The sequence below is a fragment of the Solea solea genome, chromosome 6, assembly GCF_958295425.1.
Source record: "Solea solea chromosome 6, fSolSol10.1, whole genome shotgun sequence".
Taxonomy (NCBI): domain Eukaryota; kingdom Metazoa; phylum Chordata; class Actinopteri; order Pleuronectiformes; family Soleidae; genus Solea; species Solea solea.
In genome coordinates, this window is record NC_081139.1 from 724,506 (window position 1) to 747,911 (window position 23,406).

Below are 23,406 nucleotides of genomic sequence, written 5' to 3' on the forward strand. Positions count from 1 at the left end.
GTGTGTGTGTGTGTGTGTGTGTGTGTGTGTGTGTGTGTGTGTGTGTGTGTGTGTGTGTGTGTGTGTGTGTGTGTGTGTGTGTGTGTGTGTGTGTGTGTGTGTGTGTGTGTGTGTGTGTGTGTGTGTGTGTGTGTGTGTGTGTGTGTGTGTGTGTGTGTGTGTGTGTGTGTGTGTAGTTTCATTACTGTGGCTTACCTCAGCTGAACTCAGGGCTGACGTCACTTCCACCTCTGAGTTCCGACATAAATGGAATGCAGCATATCACTTAAAGACCCGTCCAGGACGCTGGAAAATGTCTCTGTGTTGTTCCAAATAGTTTTTTTTCATCTCCAAGAGTCTCAAAAAATGTTTTTTATTTTAAAAGTTTGTGTTGTTTTTTAATCGAAGCCTCCTGTGTGTCTTCACAGGTCGTATGGCAGCGTGTTTAAAGCCAACTACAAAGAGATGGGGGAGATCGTAGCCATCAAACAAGTTCCCGTGGAGTCCGACCTTCAGGAGATCATCAAGGAAATCTCCATCATGCAGCAGTGCAACAGGTACTTTGAGTTTTGTGAAGCCGCTCTTTTTAATTTACAGTCATTTCTGAGTGAAAACTAATATACATCTACACAGAAAACACAACTTAAAATTCCAAACCACAGCCAGGTTTGAGTTCAACAAATCTGTTGTTTTTGGCGAAAAGTCAGGCTAAGATTATTTTCCACAAAATGTCAGAAAAATGAAATCAGTGTTTACAAAACAAAATGATGACGTTCTCAAATCAAACCATGTGGTATGGAGCAAATAAAACAGAAAATATTCACATTTTAGGAGCTGAAAAATCTGAAAACATAATTATTTTAAAAAAACTGATTCATTTATTATCAAAATAGTTGCAGATCATTTCAATAATTCATTAATGGTTATTTTTGCATCTGCATGATTGACTGAGACATAGTCACAGAAATCTACATTGTTTCTAATAAAATAGGACTTTCTAGTAACAAGGTTAACGGTTTATTTTCCACACGTGACGAGGACACGACTGTTGTTGACTGGAGGAGTTTAACAAACCAAAGAAAAACACATTCTGTATGTGTTCAGTCCTCATGTGGTCAGGTACTATGGCAGCTACTTCAAAAACAGTGACCTGTGGATCGTCATGGAATACTGTGGAGCCGGATCAGTGTCTGATATCATCAGAATACGCAACAAGACGGTAATGTAATACTCACAAAACACACACACACACACAGATACACAGTGTCTACAGAGCATCGAGTGTGTTTTATTACTTTATTTCATAGAGACACGGCATGTTCATCAACATCAGAAGATGTAAATGTTAATGGTTACGACAGATGTATTTGTCTGAAGCCATCAGTTGAGACGAGGCTTAAAACAATAGATTAGGTCATTTTTTAAATGTGGTTGAATGAGATACTGACACTGACCTCACGCTCCAACAGCTTGAGATTGTTTTTGCCATCTTATTTTGTTTAGCTCGTGGTGACACAGGAGCTGCTGGTCTACTGCTGCCCTCGTGTGGTCAGTTTGTGCCACTGAGGTCAATCTGAACATAGGATTTTAAAACGCAGAAGTCACAAAATAACATGTTTGAACTTAGTGATGGAGGCAGCAGCAGCAGCAGCAGCAGCAGCAGCAGCGCGCGCGCGTGTGTGTGTGTACTTTGGTGTTGGGAGTAACAAAAACAAAAGCAACACAAACAGACTATTTAGGTGCATTTTTTTTTAAGTGTAGCCGTCAGTGACACTTTTATGTCATTTCCTACATACAACCATACTTGTGCTGATTGTGAGCATTTGCAGTCATTGACGTGAAACGCGTGTCTGTCGCGTAGTTAACGGAAGACGAGATCGCCACCATCCTGCAGTCGACGCTGAAGGGTCTGGAGTATCTTCACTTCATGAGGAAGATCCACAGAGACATCAAAGCAGGAAATATCCTGCTCAACTCGGAGGGTCAGGCCAAACTGGCTGACTTTGGAGTTGCTGGACAACTCACAGTAAGAAGAACAATAATCATTTTAATGCTTGTCAAGACACATGTGTAGTCTGCAATGACCCCTTTTTTATGGTGTGAGAAAATAAAATATCTTTCATAGTAATAATATAAGCTTTGTTTATAAAGTACCTTTCATTCACAAAGCACAACTTGTGGTGCTTTTTTCATTACTGGAGATAAAACGGAACCTGGAGATAAAACGGAACAATAAAGACATTAAATAAGTGTATTAATACAATTTGTTTTCTATTTATTTTTTAATAATTACAAAGTGTTTTCTGATTTTTTTTTTCCCCCTGGTTTCTTTGTCTCATATTTCTAAGAACGGAATCATTTTGGTTTATGGACAAAAAAAAACTGTTAAAATAGTCATTTTGAGGTTTGAAAAACACAGATCACACTGATTTTCTCACCTTTTATGGACCATATGAAAAATTCATTTTCACCTCTTTATTTAAGGGTAATTCAAAGTTAAAGGGTCATATTGGACACCATGTCAAGATCAGTAAACATACTTGGGGTTTGCTGATGGTCAATATGATGCTCCCTATCCCTCCCTCCCTCCCTCCCTCCCTCCTCCCCCCTTCAGGACACAATGGCGAAAAGAAACACGGTCATTGGCACACCGTTCTGGATGGCTCCTGAAGTCATCCAGGAGATCGGCTACAACTGCGTGGCCGACCTTTGGTCTTTGGGGATAACGGCGATCGAGATGGCCGAGGGGAAGCCGCCCTACGCTGACATCCACCCGATGAGGGTGAGTGTGTTTGGAGATCAAAGAGGAAGTGCTGCATGTTTGAATGTGACAGTTCCAGAATGAGAACTGTGAATACTGAGAATAGTAGCTTTCACTTGGTAGACGAGTTTGTGCTGTTCCCGCAGATACGTAGCATGGGTGTTCGTATGAGTGTAGACTGCGGGTGTTGAAGACACACCGGTCGCAAGGGAGTGAAGAGTTTCTGTCACCAAGTCAGCTGACTGTCGTGTCATGTGTTTAGCTCCACCCATACTGTACCATAGAATTACTCTGTTACTACGGCGGTAAGGGTACCACAAAATGGAACGTTTGTGGCCAGTTGTTTTGGTACTGTTCCTAATGGAAATGCAGAAAAATTACATACTGTACGAACCATATGTAGAAACCTTGTTTTATGAACTCATCGCCTCCATCTTGGATGTACTGTCTTACATTTCCTCATCCAGGCCATCTTCATGATCCCGACCAACCCTCCGCCCACGTTCCGCAACCCGGACCTTTGGTCGGAAGCGTTTCAGGACTTTGTCGGACAGTGTTTGGTGAAAAACCCCGAGAAAAGAGCGACTGCCACACAACTGTTACAGGTTAATATGTGTTCACATGCCATCACATGTGCTGAAAACAGTTCTGCATTATATAATTATATATTGTGTATTAAATCCTCACTCCTTCAGCATCCGTTCATCAAGTCAGCCAAACCCAGCTCCATCCTCCGAGCGCTGATCACAGACGCCATGGAGATCAAACTGAAGAGACAAGAGGAGGCGGAGCAGAGGGAACTAGACGACGACGACAATTCGGTACGAACATTAATTATTAGAAAATTAAGTAAGACCGCACGCGCGAGACGAGACTATCACAATCAAGTCTCACATGATTGTGATAGTCTCTTGAGATTTGCACTGAGGATACAGGAAATGGCATATTTTTAAAAGATCTGTCCAAGATTTTGTACATTTTTGGTTTAATATAAGTTGAATCAGTTGCAGGTGATAATCACAGTAACAGGACTACATGTCCCTGTTTCTTCCATTCCCCAGGATGAAGATGAGGTGGACCAGGGGACGATGGTGCGGACGGGGACAGGAGACTCCGGAACCATCCGAGCCGTGGGCTCGTCAACGGGTTCGCTCAGCGGGACGGCGCGGACCATGATCGAGCATGACGACACGGGGACCATGCAGTCACAGCTGGGCACCATGGTCATCAACTCTGACGACGATGAGGACGAGGACGAAGGCGGGACGATGAAAAGTAAGTCCCTTCAGTCTCAGTCAGTCAGTGTAATCAAGATGGTGGAATCTAATTTACACAGAAAGGTCGTGTTTTGGTTTTAATAATGATTTATAAAGTTTTTTATTTGTGTCAAACCAGGGAACATCAATGATCACAAATCTCTCGTTTTGTCCACAAACAAAACTCATTCAGTTTTAATGATTTATTTGTGATATGGAGCAAAGAGACCTGAAAATATTCACATTTAAGGAGCTAAAAAATCTGAGAAACTAACTTGTTTAATAAAACCTACACACAGATTAATCCATTATAGTCATAGTTGACGATTCATTCAGTAATTGATTAAAAATGAATGAATCGTTGCAGTCCTAATGTAAACATTAATAACAGACATAAATAAACAGCCTGCAAATGATGCAAAATGCACAAAATGACACATAAAAAAGTACCAAAAAAAAAGTAGCAGCCAAAATGACAAGTGAATGTTTTTTGTCTTTCGTAATTTTTCCACCTCAAATGTAGAAAATCAGACAAAGTTAAGCTCATATTATTTTCACTGTCATCAATAAGTGCAGCTGGTATTTTTTTTCAAACCACTAGAGGGCGCAGGTGAAGATAGAGACTGAGCTGCTTCATGAACTACAGACAGAAGACCATTAAACAGCACGACTCAAACAACTTATGACTTAAAAACATTCTTCTCTCACATTTTAACGGTAAACCATTGTCATATTTGAATAAACTGATAATTAAATTTTTATAGTGGCAATTTTTTTCCACCACAGAGTGGCGCAGTGGAGCTACTGTCAGCCCATGCACTCACATGTCCTGTCTTTGCTGCATTTAAAAGAGCCATTAGAATTATAATGTGTTTTTAAGCACAGACTCCAACGAGCGGAGACTTTTATCCCATGAAGCACCAAACTCGAGACAGGACAGGTAAATGTGATGACTGTAGCTGTACGGACTAATGGTCCTGTGAGTGGACAGGATCTTACTTCATGTAATAGTGAATACATTAAAATGTGTGCATTAAGTTTGTGCAGAGAGACAGCGATGTGATAGTGCTGCATCAGTCTGTTGGAGTCTGTTTTTAATGCAGTGTGGGAGTTGTAAGCGTTGGATGAGTCTTTTTTGGACTCGGTTCACTCGTCTGTGGGTGTTTTCCTGCGTTTGTTTTCATACACAAAGAATTAACCCCAATAAGACACGACAGCACATTCATTTTACTTGTGTGTATAAAAGTGATTATTGAGCTGCAACAACTGAATTCAAAGTATTTTGATAACCGGTTTCATCAGGTTTGAATGTCTTTACTTTAAATATAACAATTTCTGTGATTTTTCAACCTCCTTAAATACCTTGACCTCCATATCACAAAGAAATCATTAAAACTGAATCATTTTTGGTTTGTGGACAAAAACAAGACATTTGAGAACGTCATCATTTTTTGGTTTGGGAAACATTTTTCAACAGATTCTTACGTTTTATGGACCAAACAACTTAATCAAGAAAATATATGAAAGTGTATGAGACACAAAAACACACAGTGGCCACCTTTACACACTTCCATTCATCCAGACAGACTTAACACAACCATAACCTAACCAGTTCCTCAGAAATTAGGTTCTGCCTCATTAGGAACCAGGTTTGGTCCCATGAGGAGTACTGGTCCTGACAATGTCTTTGTTTGACAGAAATTGCCCTAAATAGGTAAGAAATACAAGAACTGTCTCACACACACACACACACATACACTCAAACTTGTTTTTATTTGTTTTTAAAAACCCTTTTAAGTTGTGGGGTGCAGACAAAATGTCAAAATGTCCTCAAGGTTGACATAGGTTTGTACCTATCTTGGACCTTACAAAGACACACACACACACAGTCTGGTTTCTATGACTTCAGAGAACAGTGGCCTTAACCATAATTAGTACTGTCCTGCGTGCGTGCGTGCGTGCGTGCGTGCGTGCGTGCGTGCGTGCGTGCGTGCGTGCGTGCGTGCGTGCGTGCGTGCGTGCGTGCGTGCGTGCGTGCGTGCGTGCGTGTCCAACACTAATTGGCCATGGTCTGAAGCTGAAGGGCCTCGGAGAATCAAGATTAGGTATTAGATCAGATATTGATCCTCTCTGAATGGAATAATAAAAGGACTTTTAATTCACACTGATTGCTCACTGAATCTCAATCACTACAAGCTACATTTGAAACCTCCCTCACTCACTCACTCACTCACTCTTTGTCTCACTGAATGGACCAGGATATTCATGTTGGCAGCAGGATGACGTGACACTAAAAACAAACTTCTGTTATTGAACAAATCACAGTTAAACTGAAACCATGAGTGGATCAATCAGTTAGTTGATCAACAGAGAATGAATTTTATTTACATTTTTTGGTACCTTCTTTTCACTGCTTATCAGTCTGTCAACAGTATTCCTCAAAAACTCTTCAACCACACAGAGCTGAAAAACCCCCAAACTGAAATACTTTGAGAGTTAGGCTGATCTTGGTTTCTCTGAATAATTGAAACAAGTTCTCAGATTTTTCATCTTAAATGATAAATATTTTCTGGTTTCGTTGCTCCATGTAACAAAGAAAATGTTAATAGAAAGACACGCAGATCAACATTTTCTAACATTTTATGAAACAAACAAATACATTAAATCATATTTAAAGATAACGATGGATTATACAGTGTTAGATTTCGCGCCACCTCACCAAATGTTTGTGTTTCACGGTATTATTGCATTTATTGCAAAAAAGCTTTAAATTCTTGCTGGAATTTTGGCTATAAAAAATACAATTTTGAAATGAAACGTAAACAAGAATAATGTAGTTAATTAGATCCTTGTTCTTCTTCCAGTACGTTCTGACAGCCTGTGCACTTAAGGCCTCGAAAACTAGTCTCTGCAAAGTTCTTTTTTAAAATGATATCTGAGTTTTATCCGCATAAAAACGCATTTTTAAACGGGTCCCAGCGTGGGGAGAAAACGGTACCACCTGAGAAATATTAAGCTTTCTCTGTAACACCATTATCACCAACCTTAAAATACAGCGGTGTAAATAGACTCATCATCCTCCTCTTCCTCACATATACTTCACACACTGGTATAGTGACATGAGATTAAAGGCGACATAGACCGGAAGCTCCAATTAACGCTGCGTTTGTGTGTGTATCTGCGTCATGACCTCGTTTATGAAACCCTAAAGTTTCAGAACAACAGTTCAGCCACTGCTGAGAAAATAGGGTTTTATTGTTTTCCTGGGCTCTGCGAAGCGGATCGGCACTTCCGTAGTTTGATGTCGTCATCAGAAATCCTCACCACTCCTCTCACCACCGTAGCGCCTCCTGGTGCGGGCACTAGTCCGGGCACATCCGGTTGCGTACATTCAACCGCAGAAGAAGAAGAACTACTCTCGTTGTAGCTGCTGAGATGCAGAGCATCCACCGTGCCAGAGGTGGAGCTGTGTATCTGAGAGCTGGCCTATCTATTACGTCACTTCCAGGTACCTGGCCAATCACAGGACAGTGGGAAAGCTCTCGTTGGCTGGCCAATCACAACCCAGTCCACGTTCTGCAGGTGTGGTTTTGGTCTGAAACAGCGCGGCTGACGAGAGCGTCAGTGAGGAGATATTTTGATCGGCTCGTTTGCAGCGATTAGAAGGTTTTTAATCATGAAAACAAGTTAATATATGTAAGTAGACCTCCATAACTAACATATATGTGACCATGAAAACAAGTTAATATATGTAAGTAGACCTCCATAACTAACATATATGTGTGATACAAGCATTCGATGTCGCCTTTAAGATGGAGCGAGAGATAAGGTGACTCTGATTATGATTATTTAATTTGTTGTTTTTGCTCCACTCTGATCACATACCCTGGTCGATACAGCAGAACAGTATTTCTGATCTTCCTCAATGTACCACCAGAGGAAGCTCGCGTACCGTACCGCAGTTTAAGAACCGTGGTGGTAGACGACCAATATGCTACTTTGGGAAAGGTGCTGATGTCGTAATCCCGCCTCTCTCTCGTGCTCTCTGTCGTCGGTGGCTTGAGTTTGAATGAATGATAACTTGTTTTTCCGTAGTTGCTCTGACTTTCTTCATTCTTTGTCCTTTTCTGTGATTTTATTCATTGTAATTTCTTTGGGAAAAAAAAGAAGCTTTATTTAAAATAAAGATTGTACACAGCTTGCGTACGTAGGTACAGGCTTGGCATATGTACTAAAGCGTTGAGAGTCGTTTTTGGAGTTTTCGTGTGTGTGAAGTAATTTCCGAAACGATGCCGTGGAAACCTTTTTCAAAACATTAAAGGAAAATATAGTTTGTAAGTTTTGGTCCGCGTCCGTGTAGATAGTGCCCTGCACAGAAGTTCCTGATCACATTTTATCATCCGTAATCACAGTTAGAGGGTGGGTCAAAAATATGGATTTGGTGATATATCGTCTTCCTCAAGTGGTACGATAATAATGGATACACCAGGTGAAATATCGATATTTTAATTCACAAATTAAGACGTTCTAAAGCAAACATTCCTTGCCAGTTTCGCTCGCCAGGCAACACTACTTCCTGTCTCCTCACGGTGGCGCTGCTCAAATGAATGAGGGTAAACTTGGGTGGTTACCTGGCCAGATGCTAGTCTACATTCAATACATAGACTTTATGACCTTTGCTGGAGATAAACCGGCTTCCCCTTCAAGTCACAGAGAATATGAATGATTTTCTCCATTCACCAATATACCAATGATGGAAATTCACCACATTAAACCCACTGTGAGTTGTTGTTTTTTTGTGTTCAAAGTCCGGACTCACAAATCTGTAGTATGAGATAGAAGCAGTTGTGTGTCAGTTTTTGTCTGCGCTGCACGATCAGCAGTGTGAAGTGAGGCGGTTCAAACTTTCCTTTTGTTGTTTGAATGTAGAAGCAGCCATTATGTTGACTTAAATGAATTATTCAAATCAAGGCTCTTTGAGCCTCTAATCCTCCCATGCTTAAACGCTTTGCTTCGTGGATGCAGCCATTACCGTCTTTAACATACATTTTCTTCCTTTTGCACACACTCATTAAAGGCAGTAGTGTATCTTCTAAAACGCTCTTTGTGGGAGTTCTAGTTAAAGTGATTTAATAGCCGTGTACCTGCTCAGCTCACTCTCAATGTTATTAAAGTTTAATTTTGTTTTGGGAAGCTGCAGGAGCAGATGGCAGTCCTCTCCTGAGTCCACTCTGGTTTGGCCTTCACCTTAAATTCAGATATGTGTTTAGAGACTGTAGCTGTGGTGTGAGTCTGCGGAGAGACCGGAGCGTTTACGTTGCTGTGTTTGGAAGTCTAAATCCCACGTTATGCTTCCACCAAAGTCATGTATATGAGTTTAGTTTCTTCTTTTAATTTCACCAATTATCAAGTTTTATCTGAAAGACTAAAACTTTCAGCAGTTCAGCCATTTACTGACTCTGAACTCCAGATAATGAATGAAAATAAAGGTCTGGACTTTGTTAATAATAATAATAATAATAATAATAATAATAATAATAATAATAATAATAATAATAAATTTAATTTAAAAGCGCCTTTCAGGTCACTCAAGGACACTTTACAATGATTGATTATGTTTGAACATTCATACACAGGTAGGTTACGTTCTTAACAGCAGGAGAATCTCTGGAAATGATAGATGAGGCAGTGCTTACAGGAGAAAGAATGTTTATACCCAGGGTTTCCATGGGTCTTTGAAATCCTTGAAAGTTTGGGATTTTGTAAAAAAAAAAGTCCCTTGAAGGTTTTTGAAAGTCACCCTAAATAGACATGAGTCATTGAAAGTGCTTGAATTTTGTCCAAGAAAGAAGTTGATATTTAGATAAATTCTCCCATCGCTGATGTGCATACGCTTCAAGGTTCCCACGTGTCCTTGAAATCCATTTGAAAAAACCCATTCCAGATTATTGAAAGTGCAGTTGAAGTGAAGTTGAAAGTTAGGTAAATGTGTTTTTATATTGTTACGATGCCACCTACTGTTTCATGCCATGCATTGTTTAATGTACGTAGACTAGGCCTACGCAGGACAAAACATGGAGTCATAATTACATTGTTTGCGTTGTTGTGGACTGTCCGATGTCTCGCCCTCTGCCGTTGACATGAGATTCCATGCAGAACAGCGAGCGAGTAACGTTAAAACAAGAGTCATTTGTCTCACCAAAGACAAATGACAACGATTTTGACCAAGATCTTACAGGCTGCCCTCTTATCTTAAGCTTTGTAAGCACATTCAGCCCTTGAATTTGATGGGATTGGTCCTGGAAAGTCCTTGAATATGATGTCAACCAAGGTGTTCCCACTGGCCCCAGGAGGCCAGAAAACTTGGAAACTTCTACAAATAGCCACCGGCATAGAAAACAATCCGAATGCTCTTTAATTCAGAGTGAGCACAGACATGTCTACATCCTGCAGTGATGTTGCTGCTGTGAGGTGGTTTGTGATGTGATGGTCAGAGGCAGAGAAGATGGAATCTGTCTGCAGCTTCGCTGTTCCAGTAAAACATCACTGAGACCTCACTGTTCATTTCCAGTCCCTCATCACTGAGTCTCAGATGAGTCTCCGCTCTCACAATGTGGAAAACTGATCAAGACCTAAACATCACGAGAATCCGTTCATTAGGAAAAGGTGTGTGTGGGTGTGGCAGTGGCTAAGCTAATTAAATAACAACCAAAATAAACCTACTCCTTTGTCACTGCTCAAACAAGCTGTGAGGGAAAAATAGATAATATTCACTTAAATTAGGCAGCGAAAAGGTCAAATATAAAATTATTCATGCACTTTCTTTTGTAATACCTTCTCAGTAGTCTTAGTTTATTCTACCACTTTTTCTGACTCACTAATTTCAGGCGTCTCTCAGTTTCACTGAAACCAGCTGAAGACAATGATTTATTTGGCTAATATATTAATTTTTTTCTCCATCTGGTAAAATAGAACGGTGTAATGAAAACAAATAATACAAAAAAATAGCTTAATTTTAGTAACCGGTGATAAAACAACGCTCATGTTCTGTCTCCAATCTACATTTTATGTCTGCAATGAAACAGCACTTTCAATAAAAAAAGTAAAATGCACAAAACGAAACAAAAGTTATTGGATTTTTCAGCGACATAAATGTAGATCATCAATAAAGGCGTTAGGCACTGGCTTTATCCTTCTGATACAGATTTACAAAGCAGAACATTTTGCTGAAAGAAAGAAGGAAGCTTTTCTCACTGCGAGTACAACTACATAATGATGCCTAACGTGTGACAACAGTATCATTAAAAATCTACAGTTCATTCAGTAGCATAAACACGCAAGATGCGAGTAACACTGCTCACTGACTTTCCTGCCTCTCCACAGGGGTTGGCATGGCAACCAGCCAAGCACAGTGGGTCACAATTTATAGGACTGTGAAGCTCACTTGGGAAGAAGCTTTGGCCAGTCAGATAATGGCCACACTTGCCTGACAACACCACACACTAACCTTAAATCAAAGACTGGGCTGTTACAAGTACAACCTACTTCCAGCCGATTATGTTGAATAATGGAAACTGGGAAAACCTGCTGCTGGGTTCCTGGAACACTTACTGCCCTGAGGCCAGGCTCCTGGCAGCATGAGCCAGTGCAGAGGAACCTGGCACTAGAAATGCAGAATAATCCATCATTAAGCTACAATATTTGAAATACACTTAGTGTTTAAATGAAAACAAACTATAGAGCTACACAACACAACACAGGTTTTTTTTTGCTATCAAGGTGAAGAAAGATCTGGAGTTTGTGATGAGTGAAGTTCAAGGAATATTTTTGAATATACCAGAGGTAAAAAAAACCAACATAATATAAATCTGTTATAAAACGTAACCAACTTGGGGTCAATGTTTTATTACTCAAAAAAAGAAAAGAAAATGAATGACCTACAGTAAGGGCTACCTACTTAGTTTCTCAACTAATTGATCAATTGTTTGGTCCATAAATTATAAAAAAAGTTGATCGCCGTTCCCCAAACACCAGAATGAAGATTTTGCCCAGCTGCAGAGTTCATTTAGTATTTTGTGTACTTGATATAAATGCACTTCATTGTACAACATAAATAAATGTAAAAATAGAAGTCAAGGAGGTAGCAGCCTATTTAGCCTACTGTTGTAGTTATTAGTCATATTGATGTTTTTGCCGATATCTGATAAAACATTTTAAAGCCAATATCTTCCAATGTCGAAATAGGGGCGATATTAATCGTGCATCCCTAGAGCACATGTCGCAATCGTTCCACCATTTATGCTAGCCGTGCTGCAAGCCGTTAGCAACTAGGACCGTGGAGCCTCCATATAATTTGCTTCTCCACATGGTGGATGGAGGCAGCCATGGTCTGATGACGCCCATAGGTTGCTAAATGTCCTGTAGCAGCCGATTAATCAGCAAAAATGATGAACCTGTTCACCTATAATGAATACTCAGGGATGTGGTGTTGGTACTGGATACCAAAAAAAGTGTCATTGAGCCGCCCTTACTTTAATATCACGTGTAGATACACTGGTCTGTGTTTTGGGGCGCTTAGCTAAAGATAACACTGAGTGCACCCCAAGGATACTTTTGAGATTCTCTGAATTAGCAGCTGTGGCTCAGCAGGGGAACTGGAGGGGCTGAGCTTCAACTCTGCTAAATGTGGATCATCTTGGATGTCATGTCTTCTGACTGCTTACTCTGAGGTTTAGGAATGTTCCAGGTTATTGCGATTGTTAAAAAAATAAAAATCCGTCACGCCTACACCTCATGGACACTTAGTTTTTATATTAAACTTATGGTTGCGGTACAGTCTCTGTATTCCAGTAATTGTTTGTCCGTTTATTAAACTTGATTATCAGCCATAAATAAATTAAAAGTACACACATAAACCAGTCTATCTAAATATCCTTTTAGTGTGACATCAGATTGTCCACATCCACTGGTTTGACAGAGACTTAACTGTGAAATTAAAACAAGGCTTAGGAGTAACATAATGCCGAAAATCGGGAAAAAAACCTGTGTTTAACAAACCATAATGAACAGTTGGAGGTTTAATCTTATAAACCATAACGTTGAGAATGGAAACTGTTTTCTCTGTGTTCTCAGTGTGGCTGAATGTGACCACTCTCAGTTGTGTACATCCTGTGGGAGTGGAAACAACACAACAGCTTATTAAAGTTGTGAATCAAAACGCCGGGCATCGCTGATGCTCTCAGTCATTTGTTCCACTCATGGACCCATCTGGGTGAAATTAGTGATGCAGACGAAGAGTTTGTCCAATGTAATGGCATCTGCCCGTTGTTTTAATTTAGCGGTTCATACTCGTCAGCAATTCCTCGCACGGCATTTGTTATTTTTGCTGTTTCATCACGGGCCAGAGTAGAAAAACGTCTCGAGACAAACACCCCCAAACCGAGCAGCGAAAAGAGCTGCTGGATGTCCTCCATTGTTGTCTTTTCTGTTGCGTTCAATGTCGTCGTTCATTGTCCTATGACGTCGCGCTGCACCGTCATGGGCACAGCCCACCCCCCGCCTAAAGTTATTCTCACCATTCCAAACTGTACAGCATCTGTGACTAGTTTGTTCAGAATCAGCTGTTTATCACAGATTGTCTGACCCGATTTTCTTCTCATATATTCCCATAACAGCACGGTGCATTAAAACCACTGTCAGATCCGCATCAATTGATCTCTGAGACGGCACAGAATACCTTTTATTTCACTGCAGTGAGCTTAACGGTGATTGAACAAATGTGGTAAAAGATATGATCAGGGAAGATCAGTGTCTCTGGGAGTCGGTGCTGTGGAAGCGAATGCTGGGCTGATGCATGATGATGACTGGAGGAACTGTCTCAAAGGAGGAAACTTTTTGATTGACAGCATTGTAGATATGTACACAATACCTTTTCTGTTTCAGTCCCATGCAGATTTTTGCAAATGAAGTCTAGAAACACATAGCAGCCCGTTATTGTGATTTGCTTGTTGATATACACTGCATGGCCAAAAAAAAAGTCGCCACCTTAAAAAAAGGGTCACATGGTTGGACCGCCTTTAGCTTTGATTACTCATTCATTCACTGTGGCATTGTTTCCATAAGCTACTGCAATGTCACTGATTTATTTCCGTCCAGTGTTGCATTCATTTTTCACCAAGATCTTGTATTGATGATGGGAGAGTCGGGCCACTGAGCAAAGCCTTCTCCAGCACATCCAAAGATTCTCAATGGGGTTAAGGTCTGGACTCTGTGGTGGCCAATCCATGTGTGAAAATCATGTCTCATGCTCCCTGAACCACTCTTTCACAATTTGAGCCTGATGAATCCTGGCATTGTCATCTTGGAATATGCCCATGTCATCAGGGAAGAGAAAAATGCATTGATGGAATAATCTGGTCATTCATTATATTCAGGTAGTCAGCTGACCTCATTCTTTGGTCACATAATGTTGCTGAACCTAGACCTGACCAACCGCAGCAACCCCTTACCCTTTTGCTTAGTTAAGAACTTTATTTTTGGCCAGGCAGTGCATGTACCGATGCTATTTCCGTTACAGACGGACACATGCTGGTCAAACTAGTGTTCCTGGAGTTGAAATCCCTCTGTTAATCCAATCAAGCGCTCCTTATAAATTTTATAAAATCAACTGACAGCCTGTCAAGGAGAACTTTAAAGTATTAAAAATGTGCCACTGTTATTATTAACAGGGTGTGTGTTATTGATCTCGCAAACTTTGAGAGGACGTTCTTTTCTGCCAAACCAGCTCTTAAACTGATTGAACAGTTAATCGGGAATTCACTGAGGGCACTGGATTGGCTGTTGGTTGATTGATTTTCTAGACGTTAAGCCTCATGTTTAATCACAGAGATCAATTTATTGCCTCGTACAGAGATCCTAAACTCATCCAGCCCAAGAGTTCAGCCAAGCCTGCATCCTCCTGTGAGGAAAGCAGCAGGGGGGATGGTGTGTTAGTTTGGCTTCGCTTCAGTGCTACTGTGTGTCTTTGTTATATAAGAGAATATAGTTGTTTTCAGACAGGAACTCAAGAATATGTCTGTACATTTGGCATTTTTGACAAACACAGAGAGACGCTGTCTGGGTGAAACGTGTTCATAGCTTACTAGGGCTGCCACAAACCACTATTTTGATAGTCGACTAATCACCAACTATTTTTTTGATTTGAGGACTAATCGGATCATACGTAAATTGAATGTATAACATACAGTTTATCGCACCAGCATTCAGCTGCTCTTATATAACAATCATTAGTTCAAAGTATCTTTATTTGTCAGCATTTCCACAGTTTTGCTTGTGTTAATATGAAGTTGGTGTGAATCGCACCAATTGATAAACTTATCCACTGCAGATTGGTGGACACTTATATTGCTTTCTTTAGAAAGCAAACTGAGAAGGACACAATGTAAACAAAAAAGGTGAACTGACACACCCCTGGGGGGCGCCAGTACTGCACACTGCTGGATCTGACAGGGCGGAGTTAAACTTCACCTGCTGTGGCCTCTTTGACAAGAAGGAGTGATACCACCTGATTAACAAGGAATTTACATTTAGCTGAACTAGTTTCCTAAGCATGATATCTGGCTGGATTAGTTTAAAAGCAGAACCAAAATCAAGGTGCTTCAGAGTGAGGTGCATTATTGTTGATATCACGTGTTGTGCGATTTTTTTGTTTCTCTATCATAAGCTTCTCCATTGTTTTAAAAACATTAGAGGTAATAGCCACCGGCCGATAGTCATTGTTCTCTTGGGGACATGCCTTTTTTGGTACTGGAATAATAATAGATGTTTTTCAGAGTTTTGGAACTGTGTATGTGTCTATAGAGAGCTGGAATAGTTTATGCCAGGCTGGCGACAGTTCTTCTGCAAAGGTTTTTAAAAGAAAAGCAGACTGGGCCTGTTGCTTTGGTTGTTTGTATGTTTTTGAACACCTTGGTAACGGTGTGCCGTTCAATTATGATTCTGTCCAAGTTCACATTACAAATGACATTCTCTAACACTGCAGCACATTCCCTGATATTGTCAGTATTAAAACACATCTATGGATGTGAACAGCACTGCTATCCTGCCAAAAGGGTGTTGGGAGCTGGCAGGAGAATCTCAGCAAAGACTCTTTAGAACATTTGTGTCCACATATTCAGGTGTAAAAGCAGCTTATGTGATTTCAGCTTGGGTGAGTTTACATCCCCGTGCCACTTCTGTCTTGAAGTAAACGTTGGTGCTGTGTTTTACAGGGAGAGACGAGACGATGCAGCCGGCGAAGCCGTCCTTCCTCGAGTACTTTGAGCAGAAAGAGAAGGAGGCCAATGGCCGTAATGATGGAGGTGGAAGAGGAGACAACAAAGCAGACAACCGCAAACTGCCCTGTGAAGGAGACCTTGAAGTGGTGAGTCACAAGGAATACATATTGAAGCCATTAACTAACATAATGAAGCTGTATAAACCTCCATGACAGATCACAGAGATGGTAAGAAGCAATTAATGTGACCACAGCTCTCTTTTCTGTTGACCTCTCACTGCTGAAGTTGCCAAACTAACATTAGCTGGTTGACCGAAGCATAAGCAGTCTGACATTACCAGACTCAGAAGGACACAAACATTTTGTTGTTGTGTATCATACTCAGACTAAACCATGACACTGGAAAGTCCATTGTTTCTCACTCTATTTTAACAAATTTATCAAATAATTAGCATTTGTTTCTAATTAGTTTTTCATGAAAATTGGTCTTCTCTTTAACTTCCACTGCTGATGCTCCCGTTGGGCTCTGGTCTTTCAGATAAGATATTGTTTAAAGCCAGTAGAAGGATTGCTTTTTTGTGGCACTTTAACCCGAAGGGGAAGTTTTGTTCAACTCACACAAGGGAAAATAAAAACAAAATAAAAGTTAAACTTGTTTGGTATGAGAAAACCTGAGATTTTATTTTTATTGCCCAGCTCTACTTAAAGCCCCATGTCAAGTAGATTAGCCCAGTTTAAGAACCAAGCTTGATGTAAAGCCAGATAATATAGATTGGTTGAATGTTATCACTTCAAAATAACAATTCCAGGTCAAAACTTCCTCAGGTGTGTTGGACTGGATCTCCGGGTCCTTCTCTGTAGAAACCTCTCATGTGTGGAGGAATTCAGGAACAGCCTCCTAAAACATTTAAGAACCCCTTATCTAAAGCCTTTTCTTTCATGAGTAAATTCCACTCTGTATTGTTGTTATAAATCGAGGTGAGAAATGCTCTGAGTGCCTTTTACGTTTCCCGGCAGCAGCAGTGAGTTAGAAAGCCGAGGCCGTTGGTCTCGCTCCAGGACATTTAAGCAGGACAAATGGCTGCTGCTGGAATTAAATATTAAATATGTGACCTTTTTAAATGTGAGGTGGTTTCTCTCACAAGCCCACAGCACTGCCTGTTCATGCTGTAGATGTTCAGAAGGTGCTGATGGTGGTGATTATTTAAAAAAAAATAAGTGCAGAATCATCATCATTATTGTGGTGGTAAAACACTGTGAAATGTTCATTTCTGTGTTAGGAAATAGTGTTTAGTTGTTGTCTAATTGTGTGTGTGTGTGACACACATCTACCGCGATTCAGATCTGTGTCAGTGTTCATTTGAAGATGTGACATTAACAGACAGTGACAGGTGACCACCGGCTGACCCTGACTTTCACTCATGTTTCCCACAATCTTTAATACATTCAGAGCAGAAAATACACACACACACGTGTTGTTTTCAATAGGTGTCCCTTTTATCACTGTGACAACTACATGTAGCAGATGTGTTGTATCACACATTGCACATTACCATCTACACTCCATCGCTGTGTATGGCTAAACAATTAATCGACATTTTATTGAAATTGCAACACGGCCTACTGCGATATTCAAATCGCAGGAGGTGCAATATTTGTCAAAGCCAAAATATGTGCCAAAATATAATTTTAGATTAATTATTGTCTTGATCTACACACATCTTATTCTACAGACGAAAGAAAGAGAACATCTTTGTTTCTCACAAATCTGCACAAAGATCACACAGTAATCATTTTAAATATGTTTTTCCAATGAAAATGAGAATAATGATGTAGAAATTATTAAAAATTTTATTTTTATTTGCATCATTAATAAAGAAAACAATACCTTGGCATTTCTAGCAAAAATGCTTTTTGAATATTTCATGGTATTATTTATTCCTCGATTACTCAAATATTCTAAACTCGAGCACATGAGCTAACGGGAGCAGCTAACAAGATGTAACCTCTGAATTTTTATCACCGCTACAAACACACTTAATTTAAAATAATATTTTTACACACAGGACAATTAAACACTGTTTTACAGTTATGTCCTTTAAAAAATTATTAATCACGGTTATGGAGGAGGAAATAAATAAGAAATTATTAATATTTAAGAAGCGGAAGTCGCAGAACTATTCTGCTAAATTATTAGCAGAATAGTTGCTGATTAATTTAGTAATTGAAAAAAAATGTTGCAGTCCTAATGATCGTACATTTTTTGTTTTTCTAAAGGTGAACTAAGAAATAGTTCACCTTTAGAAAAACAAAAAAAAAACAGTTTGAGCCAATGCACAGCAGTAAACAAGGACTCAGTCTTTGCAACGTCAAAGTGTCAAACATCTGAAGTGATTGATTGTTACAATTTCATTAAATACAAAATGTACAGTAAACACATAATGTAATTCTAATCACTTAAACTTGTCTTGGCCTTAAGGGATGTGTCAAATAATCAATAATCAAATTGAGAAAAGTGCATCATCTGAGTTTTATATCTTCTGTTGTCCACATGTCTCTGGACATGGAGACAGTACCTGCGCAAAGAAAGTCGGATTTTGTCACATCTCATCAACAGTGGAAGTGAAAAACTGTGCATTTTTATTTGCACCATTAAAAGTTTCAGACGGTGAGACATGAATCTCACTCAGGAGGATTTATTGTTCCATTATACTTGCAAATGTGAGGATAAAAAGCTAATTTCTTCAGGGTCTTTAATACTTTGAGGCATCTTATTTGTTGACGCCGTCCTGACGACCGTGTTTAATTTTAGATCTGTCTACTCTGCTATTTTTGTATTCTGCTGCCAGGTGTTTGTTAATGTAGTTTTCTGGGACAGGAAGCTCATCGCAGCTTTTTTCCGTCAGACACAGTCACTGAACGGATTGTGATTCCACTCGCGATCGCCGGCTTCGCTAAATACACCAGACTCCTCTGTTAAATATTTTAATTTTAGACATTTCCTTTGCTAAAGCTCCATTAATCATCTTTTACCTTTGTTGTGATTAGTGTCACCACAAGAAATCATAAAATAATAAAGTTGGCAGCAAAGGTGTTGAGGGTGCTGTGTCTTTTACATTTAAAATTGCATTTAAATAATGTTGTGTTTCAAACGTGGGCAGGCCTGATGTTGGTGTTATTATAGTTTATACTGCGTTCCATTCCCATCAGAAGTCGGAACCGTGAGCGACGTGACCCACGAGTTCACCGCTTTCCAGTCGAGAAGTCATGGATGGCCATTGTTAGTCATTTGTTTTAGCAATATCTATTGACAACAACAGTCCATGTGGTACTTTACACACACAAACACTGTGAAACAAATATGACAGAAGTGTATGGTGGCAGCCAAGTTTTTCCATGCTTATTATTTACGATTATCAGGATAATGAAGATTCATCGCAATCAACTTATGGTCTTGTCCAAGTAACTGGATTTACAAGGACAACATTTTGCTGTAGATATGTTGTATCAACAAATGCGTACAACAAGCAAGTTATATTTCCAATCTTTTGGTCCCTGTTTATTGACACGTTATAGACAAATGAAGCAGTAGTTTATATAGTCTCTGTTAAAGTGGTATGTTGTTTAGCTTTGTTATCAAGGTAAAAAAAAAGAAAAGTCAGATCACGATCGCTGGACAAACGCTGATATTTAGTGTCTTTTTCTTTCATTCATTGATGGGCTTTGACCGTGCGTCTTTGAACACGTGGTGGTACAAACCACTAACCTTCATTATTAATGAGGGCAAGTTGAGCAACCAATCCCCTTCATTGGCTCCACTCCACCTTCTCCTCTTTTCTATATTTATATTCTTCCCCTCTGTTGGTTTTATTCTGTGTCTCCTGTGTCCTGTGTCCTTTCATCCTCCCTCTCTCTCATCTCCAGTAGGCCTTATCTTACACATGATCTCAGAAGGTTAAGCCCTTATGGTCAAACCTGGTTACTGTGCTTTCCATGAGCCACATGTTGTCAGTTCTATTGTCCATACAGAGGGAGCACTGAGTACGTTTGTAGATCCAGTCCTACAGACTATTTCATATTGATATAGTATATCAATATATATATTGATATATTCTAAAGAGACTAGCCAGTTTCACTCGCCGGGAGTCACTACTTCATGTCTCCTGTTGGCGGCACTGCTCAAATGAATGAGGTTAAACTTGGGTGGAAGTTACCTGGCGGAGGAAGAGGGCGTTTACAGCGGGGTGATGGTGGAGAAAGCTACAGTACATTACGAGATCTCTATGTTGTGAATAAATAGAAATCCTGCACTTTTAACTTTTCACGTTAACGTTTTGTTTTCTACAGTTGGACCTTGTGATGTATTGTCTCGCAAAATATTGATTATCACAGAATTGTTGTATCGTGATTTAGAGCCCTGATTATTGCAGCCCTAAAAGGAAGTGATGACAATGACCATACTGTGATCCAGACAGTTTGATTAAGTACAGTCTCTTGGATACAGGAAATTAATATATAAGTATTTTATGAAGTGAAAGTAGATTTTTCAAATCACTTTCTTGCATTTTTCAGCTAATAGAGTCATAATCTGAGGAAAATCAATATACCGCCACAATCAATATACCTCCTCTCTCTCTTTTTACAACCACTCTGAGCTCTTTCACGTCGTTCATTTCAGTTTTGTTTTTGAGTTTCACACTTGTGTTTTCTTTTAGATCAGCTCGTGTGTTTGTGGAAGACTGAGCGAGCATGAGAGCAGACTCTTTGTCAGCCGTTAGCTCCGATGCTAAATGTTTAATGTAAAGTGTTTTTGTTTTTTTCTGTTCAAGTACTCGTCAGACAAAATCCTGCAGCTGCTACAGTCGACTGGAAACAGTTACCTGTAGTAGAAATGTATACCTATTTCTATTAGTAATATTCTATTTCTTATTACTGTGTGTTTTAACAACAACAGTGTTGACAACGTCATTTCTGTTTGGTTTTTTATGTTGAGTGTATTGGCGTGTTTCCACCGGCTCGCCTCACCTCGCCACAACACAGGTGAGTTGCGTTCCCACTAGTGATAGTACCTGCTACCAGGTACTTTTTCTAGTACCTGCTCTGGCGAGGTTCCAAGCGCACTGAGTAGGTACTAGGTGTGACGTCGTCAGACTGCTGACCACTGATTGATCAGAGTGAACCATGACGTGCCAAGGTTGGTGAGCTGGGACCATAGGTGGAAAAGGGGCTTAATACTTTGATTATTTGACATATAAATGTCAGGATAGTTAAGGAAAAGTCACAATCTGAGAAAACCTCTTCAAAGAAAACAAAACCTGAACGAAAACCACATTTTAAAAAAAAAACAGCATCCTTTATCATTGTTCAGGGTTGTATTTATTTTTTTAAGGGAAATAAAGTTCAGGTAGGTCATGTTAAATTGAGTAAAACATGTTTGCAATTGCAACTAATATTTTTAGATTATGTCTAATGTCAGTCACAAACTGTGGGAACATCTTCAAAGCAAACAAACGAGCTGAAGCAGAATCAAATTTGGACTTTTGGAGAACAACACATTTTCATTTGATGATCAATTCATTCATTTTTAACGATTGACTTGAAATTTAACAAAACACGAAACGTCAATTGCTGTCCAACAAAATCTAATGATGATGCAGTAAACACAAAATGTATGTATATTTCTAAGCAAAAAGTTTCTATGTTTAGTTTTGGAGAGGATCAAGAGGATCAATCATTCCAGATAATTATTACTCGTAGCTCTGATCCAGGTTCACGTCATTGAAACTAACTATTTTCATTAATACACTATCATAGATTAAACCTACAGTTGTGGGGTTTAAAAAATGATTGGAGGCTACTTTGACCCCGGTGTCGTCCTGTTGGAGGACCTTTGTCCGTTCTCTGTCCACTGGTCCAGGACGCCAGTGTTATTTTAGCTCCATTGATTGTGGGTAATAAATAGCCCGGGAGGGAAGGGCTGCTGGTAAAAGGCAAGAGGGGGGTAAACCCCCCCCAGGGAGAAGCTGCAGCAGGAGCCAGGTCCCTATGAAACTCAGAGAGAGAGACTAAATGTCAATCTCTGCAGCATTTGAAAGTGTCTGAAATAGATTCACTTTTCAGACACCTTAGTTCGCGCCGTTCATGCGTGAAGTATTTTTAGGTGGTTAAAGATTTTCTTAAGTGTCCTTAATGGACTCGGTGCTGATTGATTTCAAGTCATGAGATTATCTGTGCACACAGAAATGAAGTCATTATTAGTACGCAAGGATTTGCACCTTCATATGCAGCACTGAGGTCACTTCCTGTTGATTACTGCCCCTGTTCTGAAGTTACACTGACTCTTAAGACCTAAGATAAAAATGTAAAACACAAAATTCTGTGTATCACATGTTTCACTAGGGGTGGGTATCACAGGGTATCTCACGATAGGATAAGTGATACACGGTCCACGATACCAATAATATCACGATACAACGATTCTGTGATAACCAATATATTGCAGACTACATAGAGAACAAAGTGCATTAAGTACTGAACGTGGATAGAGCTCTTAACGTAGCTTTCTCCACCGTTATCCCGCTTTAAACTCCACTTCGGCCAGGTAACTACTTGGGTGGAAGTTACCTTCATTTTAGAACCCATGAAAGTTGGGGTTACTCTAGTACCCCAAGGGAAGGGTGCCAACAGAATGGAAACGGCTGAATTTTTTGGTACTATTCCTAATGGAAAAAATGTGTACCTTACAGTACGGTTCCACTCGATGGAAACACGGCTATAGCTGAGTCATGTTGTGAGCTGTTTATTTCTTTGTGGGAGAAGAATATTTGTTCCACAGTTGGAGAATTATGTCTCTGTTTCGTTTAAATGGTCAAAAAATCGGACTGTTATTGGTATCAGTCGATTTGGACACGAAAAGTAGCATTGTGCCATCTCTACTTCTAAAGCACTTTAATGAAGTCGCAATTACAGAGAATTGTAGGAGTTGAAATTTTTTTTGTCTTTGAACACAAGTAGTATTTTCTGTATTCGTAAGCTTCAGACAGTTCTCTAATGGCGCATTTCCACCGGCTCTACTCGCCTCGCCATGCCACGGTTTAAGTAGCGTTTCCACTAGCATAGTACCCTGGTACTAGGTA

General features: G+C 39.8%; 1 protein-coding gene across 3 annotated transcripts in view; it reads left to right on the forward strand.

Annotated features, from left to right (window-relative positions):
• LOC131460757 (serine/threonine-protein kinase 4-like) overlaps positions 1-23,406 on the forward strand; it is a 36,710-nt gene that overhangs the window by 6,705 nt on the left and 6,599 nt on the right. For all 3 annotated transcript variants that reach the window (XM_058631534.1, XM_058631532.1, XM_058631533.1), the window contains exons 3-10: positions 408-536; positions 1,084-1,198; positions 1,841-2,005; positions 2,594-2,761; positions 3,208-3,345; positions 3,436-3,561; positions 3,802-4,015; positions 16,266-16,417. In XM_058631534.1, the coding sequence (XP_058487517.1) occupies positions 408-536; positions 1,084-1,198; positions 1,841-2,005; positions 2,594-2,761; positions 3,208-3,345; positions 3,436-3,561; positions 3,802-4,015; positions 16,266-16,417 (1,207 nt within the window). The remainder of the gene's footprint in view (positions 1-407; positions 537-1,083; positions 1,199-1,840; positions 2,006-2,593; positions 2,762-3,207; positions 3,346-3,435; positions 3,562-3,801; positions 4,016-16,265; positions 16,418-23,406) is intronic.